Genomic DNA, 18,600 nt, shown 5'->3' on the forward strand with positions numbered 1-18,600 from the left:
GGTTGTTAGGTATGCACATTAATAGAGGGAGCATTAAAAAACGGCCCCATCAGCAATGAAGAATGTTATGTTTTTATCTCTATGTATATATATTCGAAGTAGATAGATAATTGAAAATTACCATGATTTATCTTCAGATAGGACTACCCAAATGATATTAAAAATGATAATATTGTTATCAAAGAAATATGAATGACACCGAACCAAATGGGCTGGTTGAGGGATATCACAAGGGAAAAAGAATATAATTGGGAAATGTGAAAGAAAGAAGCCAATGAGATAGATAAAAAATCTGCTTTCGACACTTCCTGGTTCGATGCAGGGCGTAATTTTTTTGGGTGGCAATCCGTAAACTAAACCAAACCAAACCAATCTTTTCCTATAGAACTCCACCGGGCAATTGTATGGAATTTTGTTGTGGAGGTTGAGACCTCAGACTGGCGCTTGCTTGGCCGCCAGAGCCTCCCGAGGGTAGTCCGCCTAGACTGATGGCCGTATTGCTATTTGTGCCAGAGTCGAAGGCATTGCCGCTCGGAGGGAAGCCAATTGTAGTTCCGCCACTGGTGTATATACCTGGGACCTGCCCGTCTACCATCTGCGCCTGTCGTCGAAGCATAAACATTGGTTTTCGTCCATCTTTATCAAGTTGTTTAAATAGAATGAGTGGTTTCTCTTCGAGCGCTAGACATCGTTCCTGGTCACCGTAGACGATGTATAAAGCATATAGCCGCCAGTCTTCATGAATATTGTATTTCTTGAGAGCAGCAGGAAGAACTTTATAGCAAGGGTCGTCCATTGAGACACGGAAGGATTTGAAAATTTCAACACTGGGGCCAGAGTCTGATGAGTTTTGTGCATTGTTGGATGATTGATTCCCACCGCCGCTTGATCCTCCATTCCTGGAAGTTGAGATAGAAGAATGGTCTTGTCGACTTGAGGAGTTTGAGGTCTGATTGTTGCCGGATCGGTCTTGTCTTTGCTGGCCCTGTGTCTCCTCAGGGTGATCGTAAGCTGTGCGAGTGTTGGTGGAGGGTGGAGGGTCGCGGGTATATGATCGTGATGCAAGTGTTTGTTGGGTATAGAAGCTGTTGGGAGATGTTGGGGATGGCATGCCTTTGGGAGAAGGTTGGCCACCAGTCATGGATGCTGTGAGATGAGAAGACGCTGCCATGGCAGCTGCAGAAGGGTCTAGGGTGGATGAGTCTGCAAACGTTCGTCCTTCTGGTATTGCCTGGGGTATATGAGTGGGAGAGTTGGTCTTGGGAGTTGAGCCGCCGGCAAAGAGTTTCCTAGAAATTGTTCGAGTGAGGCCGCTGCCGGCCTTCTCTTGGCCGAGGAATGACGGTGAAGTAGCAGGGTCGTGGGTGTATGATTCAGATGCTGCGATGGTGGAGCCACCATATGATAGAGTGGACGGGGGTTGGTATGGTAAGGGTGCTGATTTATCCTTTGCGACTTTGAAGACCGGTAGTAGTTCTTCACGCAGCCTCCGGTAGTCATCTGCGAGTTTCCGTAGCTCGGCTTCTGCTGCCATAAGTCTATCGTCTCGCCGTCTGATGGATTGGATGAGGAGAGCAATATCGTCTTGGGTGGCTGCATCTTTCGTGCTGCTCTTATCCGCCGCTGTTATGATGGATTAGTGGGAGATATGACATATATAGTCGGAGAGAGACCAGACATACATAGAGGGACATAATGGTCGGGGTCTATCGGTACACCTTGCTTTACTTTGGCTTCGTATACATTCTTTAGGATTGTCAATCGATGTCCAACACTGGATATACCCAGTTCCTTCAATTCGTCGTGCTTTAGAGCTATGAGGGCCTCGCCAACGATCTCGTTTTCTGTATCAGAGAAGGAAAACAGTGCATGGTTAGCTTTCCCTTCCTCTCAGACGTTTAAATATATTGTCCTTCCTTGTACATACCCAGAAACGCTTCACGGTACTGCAGCAAGCCCAGGCTCCCCACGAATTTGGCACACTCCTCCGCAGTCCAATCGGTTATGACGGTCTTGGGCGAGATACGGTCATCAGCTTTCCCATATGTAGGAGTGTTCTCTGTCGATGGACCTTCAGAGTCTGTAGGAGATGCTTCGGAGTCCTCGGCAAGGTGGGGTGAAATCACAACGCTCCGCTCATATTCATCGTCTGCGTCCGAGTCGCCTGGATAGGCGTCGGCAAAGGCCATTGCTGCGCACTTGTATTGCCTTGTCCGGTCACCGGCCGTCGACTGGTCTCTTTGGCGTTGCTGGAGCGCTGCCCAAACCGTCGAGAAAGCGCTGAAGTCACCGGGCACACCAAGCGTCAACGGTTAACCAGTGCCAGCCAGCACTCAGCGGGACCCTTTCTGGAGGCGTGTCGAGGTATCACGGACGACAGATAGAGACGGTGGACGTCGCAGCTGTGGATTGTCGTGGTTGAAGAGTGGGCGTGCGTTGGGTTTCGAGGGAAATCGCAAGGATTGCTGAACCAAGGGCTGGAGCCGACGAGATGAGACGGGCCAAGTGGGAGAACAAACGCTGACGATTGAGGACGGGTCGCTCCCCCAGGCCAGAATTTCGTCTTCCTGTTTCCTTCTCCTTTTCCTTTCTTTGTTTGTTTTTCTTCTCTCTCGCTCTCTCGCAGGCTCTGTCGCGAGACGTTCCAGGGCGAGGCCAGGGAAATGAAGTTATCGAGGGTGGGTATAGATAGGGCGGGTAAGGCGAGTTGCGAGTTAACTAAGTTAGTGCAAGCACGGAGCGTCCCACGTCCACGTCCGCGAGCCAGCAGCAGGCCCCAGCAAGCGTCGTTCTTTCGGTCTTCCTCGGCCGCCTTCGTCTTCGCTTCTTTTCTTGCGTCTCGTCGTCGCTTTGTGTCTCTTTTTCCTTCTGCCTTTTTCTTTTGACGTCGTCGAAGTCGCTTTTTTTTGCTGCGTCGCTTTTTTGCTGCCGTTTTGTGATGCCCAAAGAGGAAAGTCACGTGGTGTGATAATATATTGTAATATTGGATACAGTACGGTAACGCCCTTGTCTATTTTAGGGATAGCGGTAATATTGAGTGGACTGTGCTTATATAAGTTGATTAGGTAATCTCCCCCTTTGGGACGAACCGTTGAGATTCTATAGAAGACGAAGTACGATGATGGATGAGAGTGATGGGAGACGGGAGGGAGAAGATAGAAGTATTCCGTAAAGAGAGGTATAGAGTTGAAGGAGTAAGGAGTAGACGGAAGATGAAAACGAGAAAGGCTTGGTGTGTACTTCTTGACTGCCAAAGTCGGGAGTGTCACTGATATGCTCCGTAGCCTTGTGGTTACATGACACAGGCTGGTCACAGCTAGTATACCTCCGAGAATGCGCAATTGGGCGGGATCGAGCGACGTATTCAATAGACAGGTTGTCTTGAAAGCCACAAATAAGCATCGGATGCACTGCAGCTGGTCATTACTCATGTATGTATGTCTTGTCTGCAGGTATGTACCTAATGTGTCTCTCCGCAGCGAGGCTGGATCCGGCACAGCCCAAACCGCAACTTGATCCATGTGACCCAGAAATGCGAGTGCGATGCTTCTGGCGCTGGCTTACTCAAAAGCAACTAACACGCGGGCTCGCCGTTGCAGCCGTAGCTCGGTCAGCATACTACGTACATACAAACAGCAGCACCCCACTAGGCCTGCTTGTACCAAATGTCGCTCGCAGCGCTTCCTCCCGGTCATAGACCAATGGCCTTTGTGCAGAGTAGATGGTCGACACTGTCACTTGAAGATATATATAGAAGACAGACGGTAGATGTAAGATGTAAGTACAATTAAAGACCCCTGCAGCGGCAAAGCCTAAAAGTTTAACCCTCGGGTCTTGGCGAAATGACATCCGACTCTCATTTCTCTCGCTCGGCGAAGCTCGTCTTTCCCCAGACAACAAGAGCGATCGCCTTGGATCTTTGCATTGGAGCAGGCTTCTGGGCCCGTCAGTCGATGTGAAGAAGAGGTGACCCGACCCACCGGTCGTGCTTCTTAGGGGTTGCTGGAAGAAAACACTTGCAGCCATTGTTGCCCTTTGGCGGTGGATAATATCGTCATTGATACCTGGCGCAGTCAACAGCTAGCATTCATTGAACTCATTGAATGGGAGCTATGACTGCGGCTGCACAATAGCAAGGCAAGCAGTTTCTTTTATCGATAGTGAGTTCTATTCTACGGTCACCCCAAATAACACCGCCGTTCGCCGTTCACTCCGCTAATATTTTTATCCCGTTCACTGCCCCAGATTTATCATCCAGCGCGCATGTTCCCGACACACCGTACATAACTGTACTTTAAGGATCTCATTCTCGGCTCACTCCCGTCCGCACTCCATTCCTATAATACCTTCTCCCCCAACCGTATATTATGACAAGCGTCGCCGGACAACCTAACGACCAGATGGCAAATTCCGGCGAACAAACAGACCACCTGATGGACTACCTGCTGGCTACACACAAGATCGAAGACCTACAAGCCTCCCTTGTCAATTCACTGTCTACCTGCGGCTGGACCGAACGGGTACGCAACCTGGCCTTTGAGCTGTTCCGAACAGAAGACCACTGCCGCTTCGAAGATGTGGTGGACACTATCGTTAGCATGGCCACTTCGGGCAACGGAGCGAACTCGGGCTCACCTTTGCTAGGGAAGAGGAAACGGGACGGAGAAGACGATTCGAAATTAGCCAATGGCGCCGTCAAGAACGGCAAACGCGCGAAACCGAACTCTGCCGCCAGCACCTCTAACGGAGCCAGCGAGGTGACGGTGAAGAAGGAGACAACAGAGAGCACTAATTCTATACTCGAGAACGGACCGGCGGCATCACTCGGTGCCAGCGCATCAGATATTCTGGCACACTACAATGTCCAGATTCCCGAACGAGCTGTGAATAGCGGTGTCAAATTCCTACAGGACTCGATGCACGAGCTGTTTAGCTCGGATACTGAAGACCAGCCGAACGGCACCAGGGGCCATGACCCGGATAGTGACGATGATATACCAATTGCAAAGAAAGAAAAGAAAAAAGCTAGTGAACATGCAAAGACAAACGGACATCCTTTACCGAAAAGCAATACCGGAACTTAGCAGGGCATCAACTCATTCTTGCTCCTTATCTCTCCATTTTTCAAACGGGCGTATCCAGGGTCACGGCGCTGTGATGATACATCTTTTTTTTCTCTCCTTTTGCTTTTTTCTTCCTCTCTCTTTAACCACCATTATATCGTCTCTTTTAATATGGAATGTGGACTCTGTTCGGTTGGGGGCGGACAACGATAGAAGGAGGCTTGCGATATTATGGCTGTTTCATTTTACATGGGAATTCCTGTTCTGTTTCGTTTCTGTTGCATGTTGTGTGTATGTACAGGTATGGCATGTGGCATTTAAACTGGCTGGCGCGTCAACGGCGTCCTCTTGCGGCCTTCAAGACCCTTCGTTGTTCCTCGTCGTATTTCTATATATCAACTTTCCTCAGCTCCCCAGTAGATATTGATTAGTCATGAGGTGTTATCACACTTTAGCGCCCTCCCCCTGTCCTCCGCGTCTCTGGCCAGGCTCCAGCGCTGCGTGGTCACTTTGTCCTGCCTGGGGCGCCCGGTCCAGCGCATTCCAGCGGCTTCCAAGCTGGTTCACCGCCTGTTGCTGATTGGCCGACAGCGCTTCAGCTGATTATTAATACTCTGCCATCACTTCCGCCGCCTGGTCACGAGACTCTCATAGAAACGTTGCTGACTCAGCTGCCCCAAGCTTTGCCGCCATCTTTATCGCCAACAAAGCCGATCCCAGACAGAAACAACAACAACCACAAACCGTCATCATCACCACCAAGCAACCTCTTTTCCTTCTTCTCCTTTCTTTCCTCCATTCTCCTTCTCACTATCTACAGAAGAAGAACCCCCCGAGTAGCAGCGTGGTGAGTCTTGATATGAGTCTCCTTTTCTGTGACGTGCCATGTTATACTAACCGTTCACACCAGCAGACTACTCGACACAGCTCCCACCAAGAGCTTCCGAGACCGTCTTTTCACCCTTCCATAGATTTTTTCTTTCGATCACAGTGTTCTCAGAATGTCCCACGACCCAGAGCACAAGCACAAGGCTAACCTGACGTGAGTTGGATATCTATTGACATATACAAGGTTGATGGGTGCCTCAAGCTAACATCCGACCTTCCACGATAGTGATGCTTCAGGAGCCGAAAAACATGAAGTGAGCTCTCAGATTTACATTTTATGAAGGTAAAGTGTACTAACTCATCAAATAGGAGCTTGATACTTCGACTGCCATCCTCAAAAAGAAGAAGAAGCCAAATTCATTGATGTGAGTGATCTCGCGGTAGCCCATCTACCCACTGGTGGCAATGTATAGCTCGGTTCTAACACTCCTTTAGCGTCACTGATGCCATCAATGATGATAACTCCGTTATTGCTCTCTCAAACAACACCATGGAGACCCTCCAGCTCTTCCGTGGTGACACCGTCCTAGTTAAGGGCAAGATGCGAAGAGATACCGTCTTGATCGTACTCGCAGACGATGATCTCGATGATGGCAGTGTTCGTCTCAACAGAGTTGTACGACATAACTTACGGGTTAAGCACGGAGACGTTGTCACTGTCCACCCTTGCCCAGATATCAAATACGTATGTATATGTCCAGTCGCTACAAATGGAACAGGATAAAGTGCTTACATTAGTATTGACCAGGCTAAACGTATTGCCGTTCTACCCATCGCCGATACTGTTGAGGGCCTCACTGGCTCCTTGTTTGACGTTTTCCTTGCTCCATACTTCCGTGAGGCCTACCGACCGGTCCGACAAGGTGACCTCTTTACTGTTCGCGGTGGTATGAGACAAGTTGAATTCAAGGTTGTGGAAGTCGACCCCCCAGAATACGGAATTGTCGCCCAAGACACTGTCATCCACTGTGAGGGCGAGCCAATCCAGAGAGAAGACGAAGAGGGTAACCTTAATGATGTCGGATATGACGATATTGGTGGTTGCCGGAAGCAGATGGCTCAGATCCGTGAGCTTGTTGAGCTTCCGCTCCGTCACCCCCAGCTCTTCAAGTCCATCGGTATCAAGCCTCCTCGAGGTATTCTCATGTTTGGACCTCCTGGTACGGGTAAGACTCTTATGGCCCGTGCCGTTGCCAACGAGACCGGTGCTTTCTTCTTCCTGATCAACGGCCCCGAGATTATGTCGAAAATGGCCGGTGAATCTGAATCCAACTTGCGAAAGGCCTTCGAAGAAGCTGAGAAGAACTCTCCCGCCATCATCTTTATTGACGAGATTGATTCCATCGCCCCCAAGCGAGAGAAGACCAATGGAGAAGTCGAGCGTCGTGTTGTATCCCAGCTCTTGACTCTCATGGACGGCATGAAGGCTCGTTCCAACATTGTCGTTATGGCTGCCACTAACCGTCCTAACTCTATCGACCCTGCACTTCGCCGTTTCGGCCGTTTTGACCGTGAAGTCGACATCGGCATTCCTGACCCAACTGGTCGTCTTGAGATTCTTCAAATCCACACCAAGAACATGAAGCTTGGTGAAGATGTCGATCTTGAATCAATTGCCGCCGAAACCCACGGTTACGTTGGTTCCGATATTGCATCTCTCTGCTCCGAAGCTGCCATGCAGCAGATTCGTGAAAAGATGGATCTCATTGATCTTGACGAAGACACCATCGACGCCGAAGTCCTTGACTCTCTTGGCGTAACTATGGAGAACTTCCGCTTTGCCCTTGGTGTCTCCAACCCATCTGCCCTTCGCGAAGTTGCTGTTGTCGAGGTTCCAAACGTCCGCTGGGACGACATCGGTGGTCTCGAGGAGGTCAAGCGCGAGCTTATCGAGAGCGTCCAGTACCCAGTCGACCATCCCGAGAAGTTCCTCAAGTTTGGACTTTCCCCATCCAAGGGTGTTCTTTTCTACGGACCTCCTGGTACTGGTAAGACCTTGCTGGCCAAGGCCGTTGCAAACGAGTGTGCTGCCAACTTCATCTCTGTTAAAGGTCCAGAGCTGTTGAGTATGTGGTTCGGTGAATCTGAAAGCAACATCCGTGATATCTTTGACAAGGCTCGTGCTGCTGCTCCTTGCGTTGTCTTCCTTGACGAACTGGACTCCATTGCCAAGGCCCGAGGCGCTTCCTCTGGTGATGCTGGTGGTGCTTCTGACCGTGTCGTCAACCAGTTGCTCACTGAGATGGACGGAATGACTTCAAAGAAAAACGTTTTCGTCATTGGTGCCACCAACAGACCGGAGCAGCTTGACAATGCTCTCTGCCGTCCTGGTCGTCTCGACACCCTCGTCTACGTCCCTCTACCCAACGAGCCCGAGCGTACTGCTATTCTCAAGGCTCAGCTCCGCAAGACCCCAGTCGCCAGCGACGTAGACCTTGCCTACATTGCCTCCAAGACCCATGGCTTCTCTGGTGCTGATCTCGGATTTGTCACTCAACGTGCCGTCAAGTTGGCCATCAAGGAGTCTATTGCAACCGCTATCCGACGAACCAAGGAGCGCGAGGCTGCAGGTGACGATGCGATGGAAGACGACATTGACGACGAGGATCCAGTACCTGAGCTCACCAAGGCTCATTTCGAGGAAGCCATGAAGGACGCTCGACGATCCGTCACCGACACTGAGATCCGACGATACGAAGCTTTTGCGCAGAGCATGAAGAACACCGGCAGCAACTTCTTCAAGTTCCCAACTGACGGCATTAGTGCCGGCGAGACTGGATTTGGTGATGCTGGAAACGACGACAGCCTTTACGACTAAGTGCAGCCGGGTTTGTTGTCTCCCTAGCTTCATGTTCTTTATTATCATATGGAATTCCGTTGCGTGAAAAGCAGCTTTACTCAAAGGATCTTTAATTGCAAGAGGAGTAGGAGAACCGGGGGTCTTTGTGGTTTGTTCGAGATTGGACTTGTTCTCTCCACACTTTTACTACATACATCTTATAGTGCTTTGACTCCCTCCCCTTTAGTTTACCTCTTGAATGTCAGCATAAAATTTCATAATGGTATATGACTTATGAATAGTCTTTTATGCACCCGTAGTATGTTCTACTCGTACTATGTATCTCGTAGACTTTGTTAGCTTGCGAGGTCGCTGTTAGGTATAAGACTAGGATTCAGGGGTATGGACTACAAACAAACAATCGTATCTAGATATTGACAGGCAGCTACCATTATTACATTAACAATGCCTTTGCTACATGAACGCAAAGAGACGACGCCTAGTGAGACGTAGCTGCCCTTTCCACCTAATATGCTCATTTTATCACAGCTCTTGTTGTTTGAGCTGAGGGACTTCGTAGCAGCTTCCATTATCCCAATGAAAAATATCACGGAGATTATTGAATCGAGAAGGCAGTTTCAGTCAATAGTAAGAAACAACATCAAAGACCCCAATGGGAGGTTTCTTCCATTAGGTACTGCCGACCCTTATCAAGGGTCTGGTATCTTCTTCCGTCCATGGCTTCCTAGACTTGGGTACCCTTATAAATAGGGGGCAAGGCGTGCCAGCGTCTTGATACTGCCTTCTTCGCTGTAAGGAGTATTAAGTCGCATAACCCAGCTACAAGAAGACCACCACCCTTAGCTCAAGAGAAGGCTGATCAAAGAAAGAGGGGGAAATAGAAATGCCTATGAAAGCCTGTCAAAGCCAACATGGCAGGTTCTCTTACCTCTCGAGACTCATATCAGCTTCTGCAAACATTTTGCTTCCTCCTTATCCACACAACGCAGCAAACAAGATCCTGGACTATTGTTTAAAGAAGACCACACAGGAGGAAGAATCATCATCCAAGTCTCCAAGCCCTCCTCAGACCCTTTCTCATTTGACGTGGGCAATGAATCGTACGTTAAATGCCAAACGGCTGGTAGCACTTGACCACTACCCTCGAGAGTATCGTCGAGCTCTCAGAAACGCCGTTAGCCAGGAGCAGCTTACAGCATACTGCAAAAAGACGATTCCACTATTTGTCTTCGGGCCTCTCATGTTGCCGTCTTTCCTGAAGAGTATGACAGACGCAGACGCACATCTGGATCAGGCCCAGCATATGACCCAAGCGAGTCTCCTAGGCCACAAGCTGTACTTGTTTGAAGGAAGCGAGCTTCCCCTGGTCATGCCCTCAAGTGACTCAGGGGACTATGTGGACGGAATGCTAGTGTTCAATCTCTCAACCGAACGGCGAGGTTGGATACACGAGCTCGAAGCGTCGAACGAAGTAGAGCTGAGGAATTTGAGGGTGGAAATTGTGCTGGAGGACGGGAATCTGACTGCCCTGGATGCAGCAGCCTTTGTCTGGACTAGGAGAGAAGATATCGGTATCATCCCTGCTCCATCGACTCAGTGGAGGATCGATGAGTTTCTTGCAAGCCCCTGGTATAAGAAGACCACAACCGGATATGAATCTTGCTAGGGCCGAAGCAGAGACTCAGGGTGTAAGCTCTTCCCCATCTTTCTTCCACTATTATAGAAACATATGCTGATTGACTTATAGTATAGAAAATATCAAACGAGGGAAAGATCTAAAACTGTAGTGAATGGAGTTTTGGGTATCTTCGGGAATCACTTTCATGTATCTGGCAGTCCCTAAGATATAGCTACCCCTTTTTTTGTTTCTTCTGATATCAACATGCAACAGTCTAACAAGGCCCTCCCGTCTGAACTTCATTAAACCCCCTTTGAAAAGTAGAGACAAAGGTATCACAATATTGTATGCTAGAACTGCCCTGAATCTAGCGCATAAGCCTAGATAGGGTAGATATAGATCTGTATCTTGTCCATATAGCCCCTTTATAGAAACATAGCCAAAGCTATATCTATATCTATATAGAGCTGACTCTTTCCTGTGAATCCTATGCCGGCCCGCCATCTACCGAAGACACAAATAGAGTGCAGGACAGACAGGCAATAGACATAGACAGACCACAGACAGAGCCATAGATAGATATAGACAAGATGCACAGGGTGAAGAGGACGTCCTGCTGGCGACTAAGCGACAGAGCCTTAGGGCGCCGAGCCTGCACTGATTTTTCTCTTTCTTCTCCCTCTTTTTGTCTTCTTCCTGTCTTTCTTTCCTTTCTCTCACCTGTCAGGCAAACAGCTGAGTGTAGTTGTCACTCCCCTGTTCCTCCAAGCTGCATCTTCAAGGCAGGTTGGGCTTTTGCTTCTAAGAAAGGTATGGATTGCTGCCACGGAGACCGAGATTCGAGCTCTTCAGGGGTATAGGAAGGTCCTCGAACTGACTGGAGTGATAGACAGACATTCGTTTAGTGACTCGAGACATAGAAGAGATACTAGAGAGTATCTACAGTCAAAGTGAGTCAGGAACCGTGGATAGGGGGTTGTATCCCTCTCTCCCTCTCTCAAAATTGGTGACATTGGTCGTGTTTGTTGACATGGTATCAGTATCAACTCCGTAGTCTCAATTCGACTCTCTCAAGGCAGATTTTTCTTCATTCTAGAAAAAAGGGTATGTTTTATCATCCATCAGTGCCTATATTACGCGAGTTAACGCAGAAAATAGGTGACAAGATGGACCCGAGAAGCTTCGATTGGCTTATGGTGGATATGATCCAGGAGGTAGAGGACCCGAACAACAATGCTAACAACGCCAACATGCCCATTGCACCACGGCCTGTCAGCGCCTTCGTGTTAGGAGGTGGTGTGGTAGCCAGTATATTGGACTACGAGCAGGTGACGCGAGAGCAGATGGTCCAACAGCTAAAAGACCTGCATGATCGAGTCCAGAGTCTGTACGTTGAGACTGGCCTGCGGCTTGACCATCCTATTTCTGCCGAGTTTGTCGAGGAGGCTCAGCTATCCCAGCGTATTGAGCAGCTGCAGTCATATGTGGCACAGCCAGTGCAGCCTCTGGGGGATATGGGACGGTTCCTTGCAAACGACGTCCCGGGGATAGATCTCATGACCATCCCCATTGTGGCCCGCCTACATATCTATAGGCTGTTGCTCGACACTAGGCTCACATTGAAGCATAATGTCAATCCTTTTTGGGAGATTGCGGATATCATTGACGATACGGCTAACTCTGCGACCCCGACTCAATGGATCTGGGCTAGGTGCCCACGCCTCACTAAGTATAACCTGGACACTTCTATCCTGCGCGTGAACCGCGAGATCTACCATGACGCAGGCAAGGTCCTGGGTCGCGACAACCTGTGGATTGTCTTAAGCACGGCAGATAGACAGATCATTGACGGCGTGGCGGAGATGGGCTTTGCCCTTCCAATTCCCATCGAGTGGGCCAACAATGGTCTGCGTGGATACGCTCCTTATTATCACAACCCATTTATGATTGAGGTCACGAACACTGCAATCCCCGAAGACTCCGACCCAAATGCGAACCAGTTTTTTGTCATGGCTGTGGATTGCGTGTGGGACCTGGTTGCACTTTTGATTTCACACGGCCAGACTCCCTATTCCTTGATCGTGCGGGTCAACGAAACCGCGTACATCTCCCGCCAAGTGCGTCAGAGAACCATCCGCCGAGTCGCAGAGCTGCTTGAGCCTCTGAGACTCTTTGGGGACGGTGATATCCCCTGCTCCGTCGCCTTTATTTTCCAAAACAATGCTGTGGGCGATAGGATGATCCGAATGCTTCGACTGGAGCATAGGTTCACTGACATGCAGCTGATCCGCATGCTGCGAGACTACCTGGCCCCCTTCAGCTCGCACCTGCTCCAGATCGACTGGGACCTAGAGGAGGTGAGAATGGCGGAATGGAGTTTCTTCTTTATCCATGGCCTCAACAAGTACGGCGCACTAGGAGAGACTGGAAAGTTCTGGAGAGACGCGTTGTGCATGGGCCACGCCCGCATGATGGTTATCCGACTGTCTCAGGGGAAGCTGAACCAGGCCAAATTCCATGCCCAGCGCGCTGAGGAAATGATGGAGATGCACGAGGCGACGCTCTGGTGGTGCAAGGCCCTGATCACCCACATTCAGGGGTGGGACGAGGCACCTCCAGCTCAGAGCGTTATCAACGAGGCCCTGCGTGCCATCTGGTGCCTGTGCCTGAACGAGAACAAGAGCTGGTTCTATCTTCTGTGGCAGCAGTGCAAGTACTGCCCGTTCACCACCCGCAACACCATCAGCTCCATCGTTTGTCTGCTGCAGGGTATCCGAATTATTATGGGATCCGAAGCCCACAAGATCCACAAGCAGGCGAAGATATTCAACAACCTCATGTGCCTTCGCGTCCAGGGCCTGTCCGAGACCTTCTCTTTCGAGCAGCGTGAGGAGTACAGCATCTCGATGCGCATGTTTATGGATATCAACTGCCAGCCCGACAGCATCCAGGCGCTCTGCGGCCGCGAGGATATGATCTTCTGGCGTCTCATCGAGTAGGCGACATCGACAACTGGCTTCAACGGTGACCAAATCTTTCTAGCAGAGGCTTTGGAGGCTTTGGAGGACTGAGGATAGTTGCCTATCAAATCAAATCCACATTGAAGCATCACTTCAGAAATGAAATCTTAACGACTGGAATAAAAAACAGCAGCACCAAAAAAGAACAAAAGAACAAAAAAAGAATGAAAAGGGAGGGAGAGAAAATGAGATATGAGAGAAAAAAGCTGGAAAAGACCAAAAATAGGGGAGTAGGCTTTAGTTAGTCAAGGAGATACTTAGAGAATGATACAGTCGAGCTGCATACCTGGTGTGATTCTTTGGTAGACGTAGATACAAGGCATACCACCCTTCCACTTGTAGTCTCAAGGGCTTTAAAAGTAATCTTATTGATGGGAGGCATTCACTGCTCCCTTATTGAAGGCCGTAGAAGGTATCAAATGCTCATATTCAGGCCCGTTGCAACAATACAGTACAATATCAAACTCCCGCCAACTCCACATGAAACGACAGATAGGTAAATAGCTAGGAAGATAGGCAGATAGGTAGATAGATAGGTGATCAGGCAAGCTCAAAGACCTTTCTCCCCTTGTCCTGCGAGGGATGAGGATGAGGAGGAGGCGAGGAAGGATGCGGTCCGCTGTCGATCTCGGAGACGATGATCGAGCCGCGGGCATCGTGCGAGGACGGCTGTGACGGCGGCAGCGGCTCGACGCTGTTGGCCCAGCTGGAGCAGTGCGCCATGCGCTCCTGCTGGCGCAGCGACGGCGAGGTGGCGGATATCGAGGTGGCCGTCTCGGAGCCCATGCGCTTCTGCTCGTCGATATCGGTCTTGAGCAGCAGCCGGTCGACCAGCACCGCATGCGCGCGGCGCAGCGTCTTCTTGACGAAGCCGGTGGCCAGGACGTTGCAGCGCATGTTGACGTCCTCGCGCAGGTACAGCCCTTCGCGCGGCGCCCCGGGGATGCCCAGCTCCATGGCCTCGCGCGGCTCGCCAGGCATGTTGCCGCCGACGCTCCATTTCTCCTGGATGTCGAGGCCGGTGGGTGCGTAGACGTGCGTCTGCAGGCCGCCGGGCAGGTCGTGGAAGCAGGCCTTGTACGAGACGTTGCCGGACAGCAGGCCGCCGGGCAGGTAGTGCACCCGGTCGGTCAGCTCGTACCAGATGCAGTGGAATTCGTCTGGCGGCGCGTGGGACGGCGGCGAGCAGCGCTTGAAGTCGATGACCAGGGGGTTCAGCTTGATCATCTCGCTGTGTTCGTGGAGGGTGCGCACCACCATCTCGCGGGTGATGTACGGCGGCAGCGGCGTGACGGTCGTGAAGACGCTGCGCTTGTTCATCGTGCCGGCTCTTGCTCTTGGTCGCTCTTATTCCTGCTCTTATTCCTGCTCTTGTTCTGGTTATCGCTGCTGGATATCTTGGATCTCGGTCATGGTCTTCTTGTTTCCTGCGGACGGTTCTAGGGGGGGCTGTCTAGGGGGGGTCGACAGGTCAGCCGCAGCCTTGCCTGCATTCTGTGGCTTGAGGCTTCTTCGCTCGACATACGCTCGCCTGCTGGTTGCTGTCAATGTATCGAGAGGCGAGAGGCGAGAGAGACTCCAGATGGATCCTTCAGCATGCCGATTCCGCCGTTGAGACGCTGAACTCGGGGATATCAAAAGATATCAAGACGGATACGACAAGTTACCAGGCCGGGATCGACTACGACAGCTGCTCGGGCAGAGAACAACCCGAGATGCGAGCATTCCGCACTCAGCCAGCTTCACGATGCAACAGTGACTTCGCTGGAGGGACGAAGAAACAAGCAGCCATGGCATGTTTCACCTCCGGCTGCTGGCCAGAAAACGCCCCCGGAGATCTCGCGGGCTTGGGCTGTGTCTAGTGCAGAGGATGTGTCTCCCTGGGACTGGAAGAACCGCCAGGATGCGCCTCCGGGCCTCTTCTACGGCGCTCGACTGGCCTGGCTGAGCATCGTCGTGAACCGGACGGACGCAGATCCAACCCTTCTCAGCTCAATAATGTCGGTGCCCTCGACGCAGCGGTCTAAAACTACGGACTGACCTGTCACTGTCAATACGAGATGCGGAGGACGTCAACAGCGGAAAGTCAATAATCGACACTCTTTTACAGCGGCTGGCTTATTTTTGGGTCGAATTCTAAGACATCAATCGTGTTGACAGAGGGACGTCATGGCTGGCTGCTGGATATAAAAGGGAGCTGGCTGCCGTGGTAGAACCAGAGCCAGATCAGCCATTACACAACTCTTACAACTACAACCTCAACTTCTACAAGTTCAACTTCTACTAGACAGCCGTCAGAATGCGTGTCTCCAGCGTCATCTTCTCTGTCCTCTCCCTCGTTGCCTTCTCCCAGGCTGCCGAGTGCCCTGCCGGAACTCAGCCCAACTGCTGCCAGAACCTCAACGAGAACAAGGTCGGCTACTACTGTGAGTGACCCTTACGCTGATTCTGACTGATGAGAGACAAGAGACAAGAGACAGTGGCTGATGGGAAGAATAGGTGCCGAGCCAGGTGCTACCTACTGCCAGGAGCCCGGCCAGACTCTCATCCCAGTGTGCTGCACAAAGTACAGCAATGTAAGTCACTACCAGTTGAAGCAGAAGCAGAAGCAAAAGTAGAAGGATAGATATCTAACTCGTATGTACAGACTCCAAGGGGCTACACTGGCGAGGGCTGCACCAAGCTTTGAATTGCATCAGCTGTCATATAGACAGTCAATTGATATATAGACATGATATCAAAAATATAAACATAAAATAATATTTACCATTACAATGTTGCTATTCCGAAAGAAGACCAGTAAATGAGAATAAATGTGGAATGTAGAATGTTACATCAAGTAGAAAGCCATAGATCATGAATCCCCCAGGCACCGGCCGTCAGACTGAGCACTCCCACCAGACTGGCGGGCACCCCTATGCCGCCATCCACGCTCCAGTGCAGACACAGCGGCAGCCACGCAAGACTGTTAACCAAGCTCTTCCTCCAGGCCCTGACCTTCAGCGCCATCTTCACGGCCTCTTCCTTGGTCTTCTCTCGCAGCCCCCGTTCGGCATCCGCGGCATCCTTCTCCTTCTTCTCGTCCTGCTTGAATCCGTCCCTCCGCCGCCGGGCAGCTTCAACCTGGCTCTCCCGCGCTACCCGGACGAACTCAAGGACTACATGCACCAACCACGCCCTCACGCTCCAGAGAGACCACTTGGGCAGACTGCCCCATCGTTCGACGGCTCGTTTGCTGAGAACCCCCTTGGAGGCAAGGAAGGCTACGTTCTCGAGCAGCTGGAAGATAACACAGGCAAGCACTTGGGTGTAAGCAATTGCTCGTAACACGGGGTCTGTGGGTGGTGATTTGTATGTCGACGAGCCCCAGGCCCAGAGCGGTAGTAGGCCGAGCAGACGTAGCGAGGTGCGTGTTTCGGATACCAGCGAGGCGAGGGCTAGTAGATGTGGATGTGAAGCAGCAGCAGCAGATGCTGCAGCAGCACCCTTTGAGCGAGACGAGACTGGTGGTTTCCGTCCGAGAGCTGAGAGAGCTAGTCGGTTGAGGGTGCGTGAGTGTGTGAGGGCGTAGTGCAGGATATGCGCCGAGTATCCGACTGTAGCAAACGCCCGCTCTGTGCCATGCGCACTGGATATGAACCTGTACCTTCTTGTCAGTATTGTATATATAGCTTATAAGGAGTAGGTAGATGGATGCTCACTTGTTCAGGCGCAGGAGGGTTGAATCGAGGGCTGCGAGGCCAGACGGCGGCTTCTTCGTCTTCTTCTCGTCCGGCTCGACTTTCTTCTGCTCGGCTCTTGCTGGCTGCGGCGCGATGTCCACCAGCACCGTCGACTCCGTCAGGCTCTCCTCCATCTTGTCTGACAGTAGCAGCAATGGATAATAGAAACAGGTAGTAGATAATAATGACAATAAAGACAGCAAGGCTTGAGTATTCGATGGTTATTTAAATCAAGACGGAGCGAATCTTCTCCGCGAGTTTCAGCCGAGGTAAGTTTTGCCCATCTTCGGTTTATTTAAGTCGATTCAACTTGTTCAATTCATCCATCGTACAATTAGATATCAGAGACCAAAGATATGTACAACGTAGGTAGGTAGCTGTCCGGCCTCACTCGTTTTTGGTTGGTGCTTCTGTGATTGCGTCTTCGTCGTTGTCTGCCTCTGGCTGTGGCCCCTGATCCGGCGGCGAGAAGGAAGAGAATGGCAGCCCTCCCCGTTGAGCGATGAACCTGGACATCCTGAGCAGTCGAGGCCGTCCAAATGGCAGGCAGGGACGCTTCGGCGACCTCTCGGGAATCTCTGGCTGTTCGCTGTTATCGTTCTGGTGTGACTTCTTGCTCCAAATGAGATCCGACCAGTCGTCCCAGATGTCTGTGGATGATACCCTTGAAAGCTCTTCCTCGTTGGCTTTATCCTCGACTTTATCCTCGACTTTATCATCGGGATTATCCTGGACTTTGTCCTCGACTTTGCCCAGGTCGCTGTCGTCTTCGTACCCTGGGAGTGGACGCATGATCTCGCTCATGGGGATGTCGTAGATGCTGTTGACTGGCTCCCCGGTGGCGGTGTTTTTCAGGACGAGCTGGTTGTCGTTGCTGCACAGTCTGGTCAGGCTCTGCCACGCTCTCTCCTGGTGGCTGGGCCGGCAGCGCTGGCAGAAGGACCTGTCGCACCGTGGGATGACGGGCCCCTCGAGGTCTTCCATGAGCATGCCGGTGATGCTGTTTCTTGCTGCTGACGGCGGCACTGGCAGCCCCGGGGGCGGCCGCAGCGGTAGGATGCCTGCCCGGTGCAGCACATCTGCTTCTGCCTCTGCCCGCTCGCGCTCTTCCTCCCTGCGCGTGGCTTCCATGCGCATGGCCTCGAGGACGGACGCTCGCTGCTCCCTGAGCGTCCTGACCTGGTCCTCGGTGTAGTGTCCGTCCTCGATGGCCTTGGTCATCCACTCGTTCAGGGGCAGCTCGATCTCCTGCTGAGACGACAGCGAAGAGGAAGACGAGACAGGCTCAGCCAGCCCGCGCAGGAAGCCATCGCTGAGCGTCCGCTGCATGTCTTCGGTGCAGACGTAGACCCAGCGCATCGCGAGGCCGTTGCCGCAGCGCGAGCAGCCGATGCTGCCGTCGGTGTCGAGGACGCGGGCGACGCTGACATGAGTGCACTCGCCGCGCCAGGAGCCTCGTCGAGAACGAGTCAAGCCCATATTCTCTTTC

The 18,600-nt window shown here is 51.5% G+C and overlaps 9 protein-coding genes across 9 annotated transcripts; 5 read left to right on the top strand and 4 right to left on the bottom strand.

Annotated features, from left to right (window-relative positions):
• Positions 1–379: 379 nt before the first annotated feature.
• MGYG_07721 (kinase regulator Ste50) lies at positions 380–2,189 on the bottom strand (the record flags this gene model as incomplete). Its single annotated transcript, XM_003170428.1, has 3 exons — positions 380–1,623; positions 1,683–1,844; positions 1,928–2,189. 3 exons carry the CDS (start codon positions 2,187–2,189, stop codon positions 380–382), a joined length of 1,668 nt encoding a protein of 555 aa, XP_003170476.1.
• Positions 2,190–4,367: 2,178 nt separating this feature from the next.
• Positions 4,368–5,084, top strand: MGYG_07722 (hypothetical protein; the record flags this gene model as incomplete). The annotated part of the gene is made up of 1 exon (XM_003170429.1): positions 4,368–5,084. The coding sequence occupies one exon, from the start codon at positions 4,368–4,370 to the stop codon at positions 5,082–5,084; it is 717 nt and encodes a 238-aa protein (XP_003170477.1).
• A 980-nt stretch (positions 5,085–6,064) lies between these two features.
• MGYG_07723 (hypothetical protein) lies at positions 6,065–8,769 on the top strand (the record flags this gene model as incomplete). Its single annotated transcript, XM_003170430.1, has 5 exons — positions 6,065–6,105; positions 6,178–6,205; positions 6,261–6,316; positions 6,387–6,636; positions 6,700–8,769. 5 exons carry the CDS (start codon positions 6,065–6,067, stop codon positions 8,767–8,769), a joined length of 2,445 nt encoding a protein of 814 aa, XP_003170478.1.
• Positions 8,770–9,634: 865 nt separating this feature from the next.
• On the top strand, positions 9,635–10,417 carry MGYG_07724 (hypothetical protein; the record flags this gene model as incomplete). The annotated part of the gene is made up of 1 exon (XM_003170431.1): positions 9,635–10,417. The coding sequence occupies one exon, from the start codon at positions 9,635–9,637 to the stop codon at positions 10,415–10,417; it is 783 nt and encodes a 260-aa protein (XP_003170479.1).
• A 1,118-nt stretch (positions 10,418–11,535) lies between these two features.
• MGYG_07725 (hypothetical protein) lies at positions 11,536–13,368 on the top strand (the record flags this gene model as incomplete). The annotated part of the gene is made up of 1 exon (XM_003170432.1): positions 11,536–13,368. One exon carries the CDS (start codon positions 11,536–11,538, stop codon positions 13,366–13,368), a length of 1,833 nt encoding a protein of 610 aa, XP_003170480.1.
• Positions 13,369–13,929: 561 nt separating this feature from the next.
• Positions 13,930–14,709, bottom strand: MGYG_07726 (hypothetical protein; the record flags this gene model as incomplete). Its single annotated transcript, XM_003170433.1, has 1 exon — positions 13,930–14,709. The coding sequence occupies one exon, from the start codon at positions 14,707–14,709 to the stop codon at positions 13,930–13,932; it is 780 nt and encodes a 259-aa protein (XP_003170481.1).
• A 979-nt stretch (positions 14,710–15,688) lies between these two features.
• Positions 15,689–16,078, top strand: MGYG_07727 (hypothetical protein; the record flags this gene model as incomplete). The annotated part of the gene is made up of 3 exons (XM_003170434.1): positions 15,689–15,815; positions 15,889–15,965; positions 16,037–16,078. 3 exons carry the CDS (start codon positions 15,689–15,691, stop codon positions 16,076–16,078), a joined length of 246 nt encoding a protein of 81 aa, XP_003170482.1.
• A 146-nt stretch (positions 16,079–16,224) lies between these two features.
• MGYG_07728 (hypothetical protein) lies at positions 16,225–17,245 on the bottom strand (the record flags this gene model as incomplete). Its single annotated transcript, XM_003170435.1, has 2 exons — positions 16,225–17,029; positions 17,091–17,245. 2 exons carry the CDS (start codon positions 17,243–17,245, stop codon positions 16,225–16,227), a joined length of 960 nt encoding a protein of 319 aa, XP_003170483.1.
• A 253-nt stretch (positions 17,246–17,498) lies between these two features.
• On the bottom strand, positions 17,499–18,590 carry MGYG_07729 (hypothetical protein; the record flags this gene model as incomplete). The annotated part of the gene is made up of 1 exon (XM_003170436.1): positions 17,499–18,590. One exon carries the CDS (start codon positions 18,588–18,590, stop codon positions 17,499–17,501), a length of 1,092 nt encoding a protein of 363 aa, XP_003170484.1.
• Between the last annotated feature and the right edge of the window lie 10 nt (positions 18,591–18,600).

The sequence above is a fragment of the Nannizzia gypsea genome, genomic scaffold (genome assembly GCF_000150975.2).
Source record: "Nannizzia gypsea CBS 118893 supercont1.7 genomic scaffold, whole genome shotgun sequence".
Taxonomy (NCBI): domain Eukaryota; kingdom Fungi; phylum Ascomycota; class Eurotiomycetes; order Onygenales; family Arthrodermataceae; genus Nannizzia; species Nannizzia gypsea.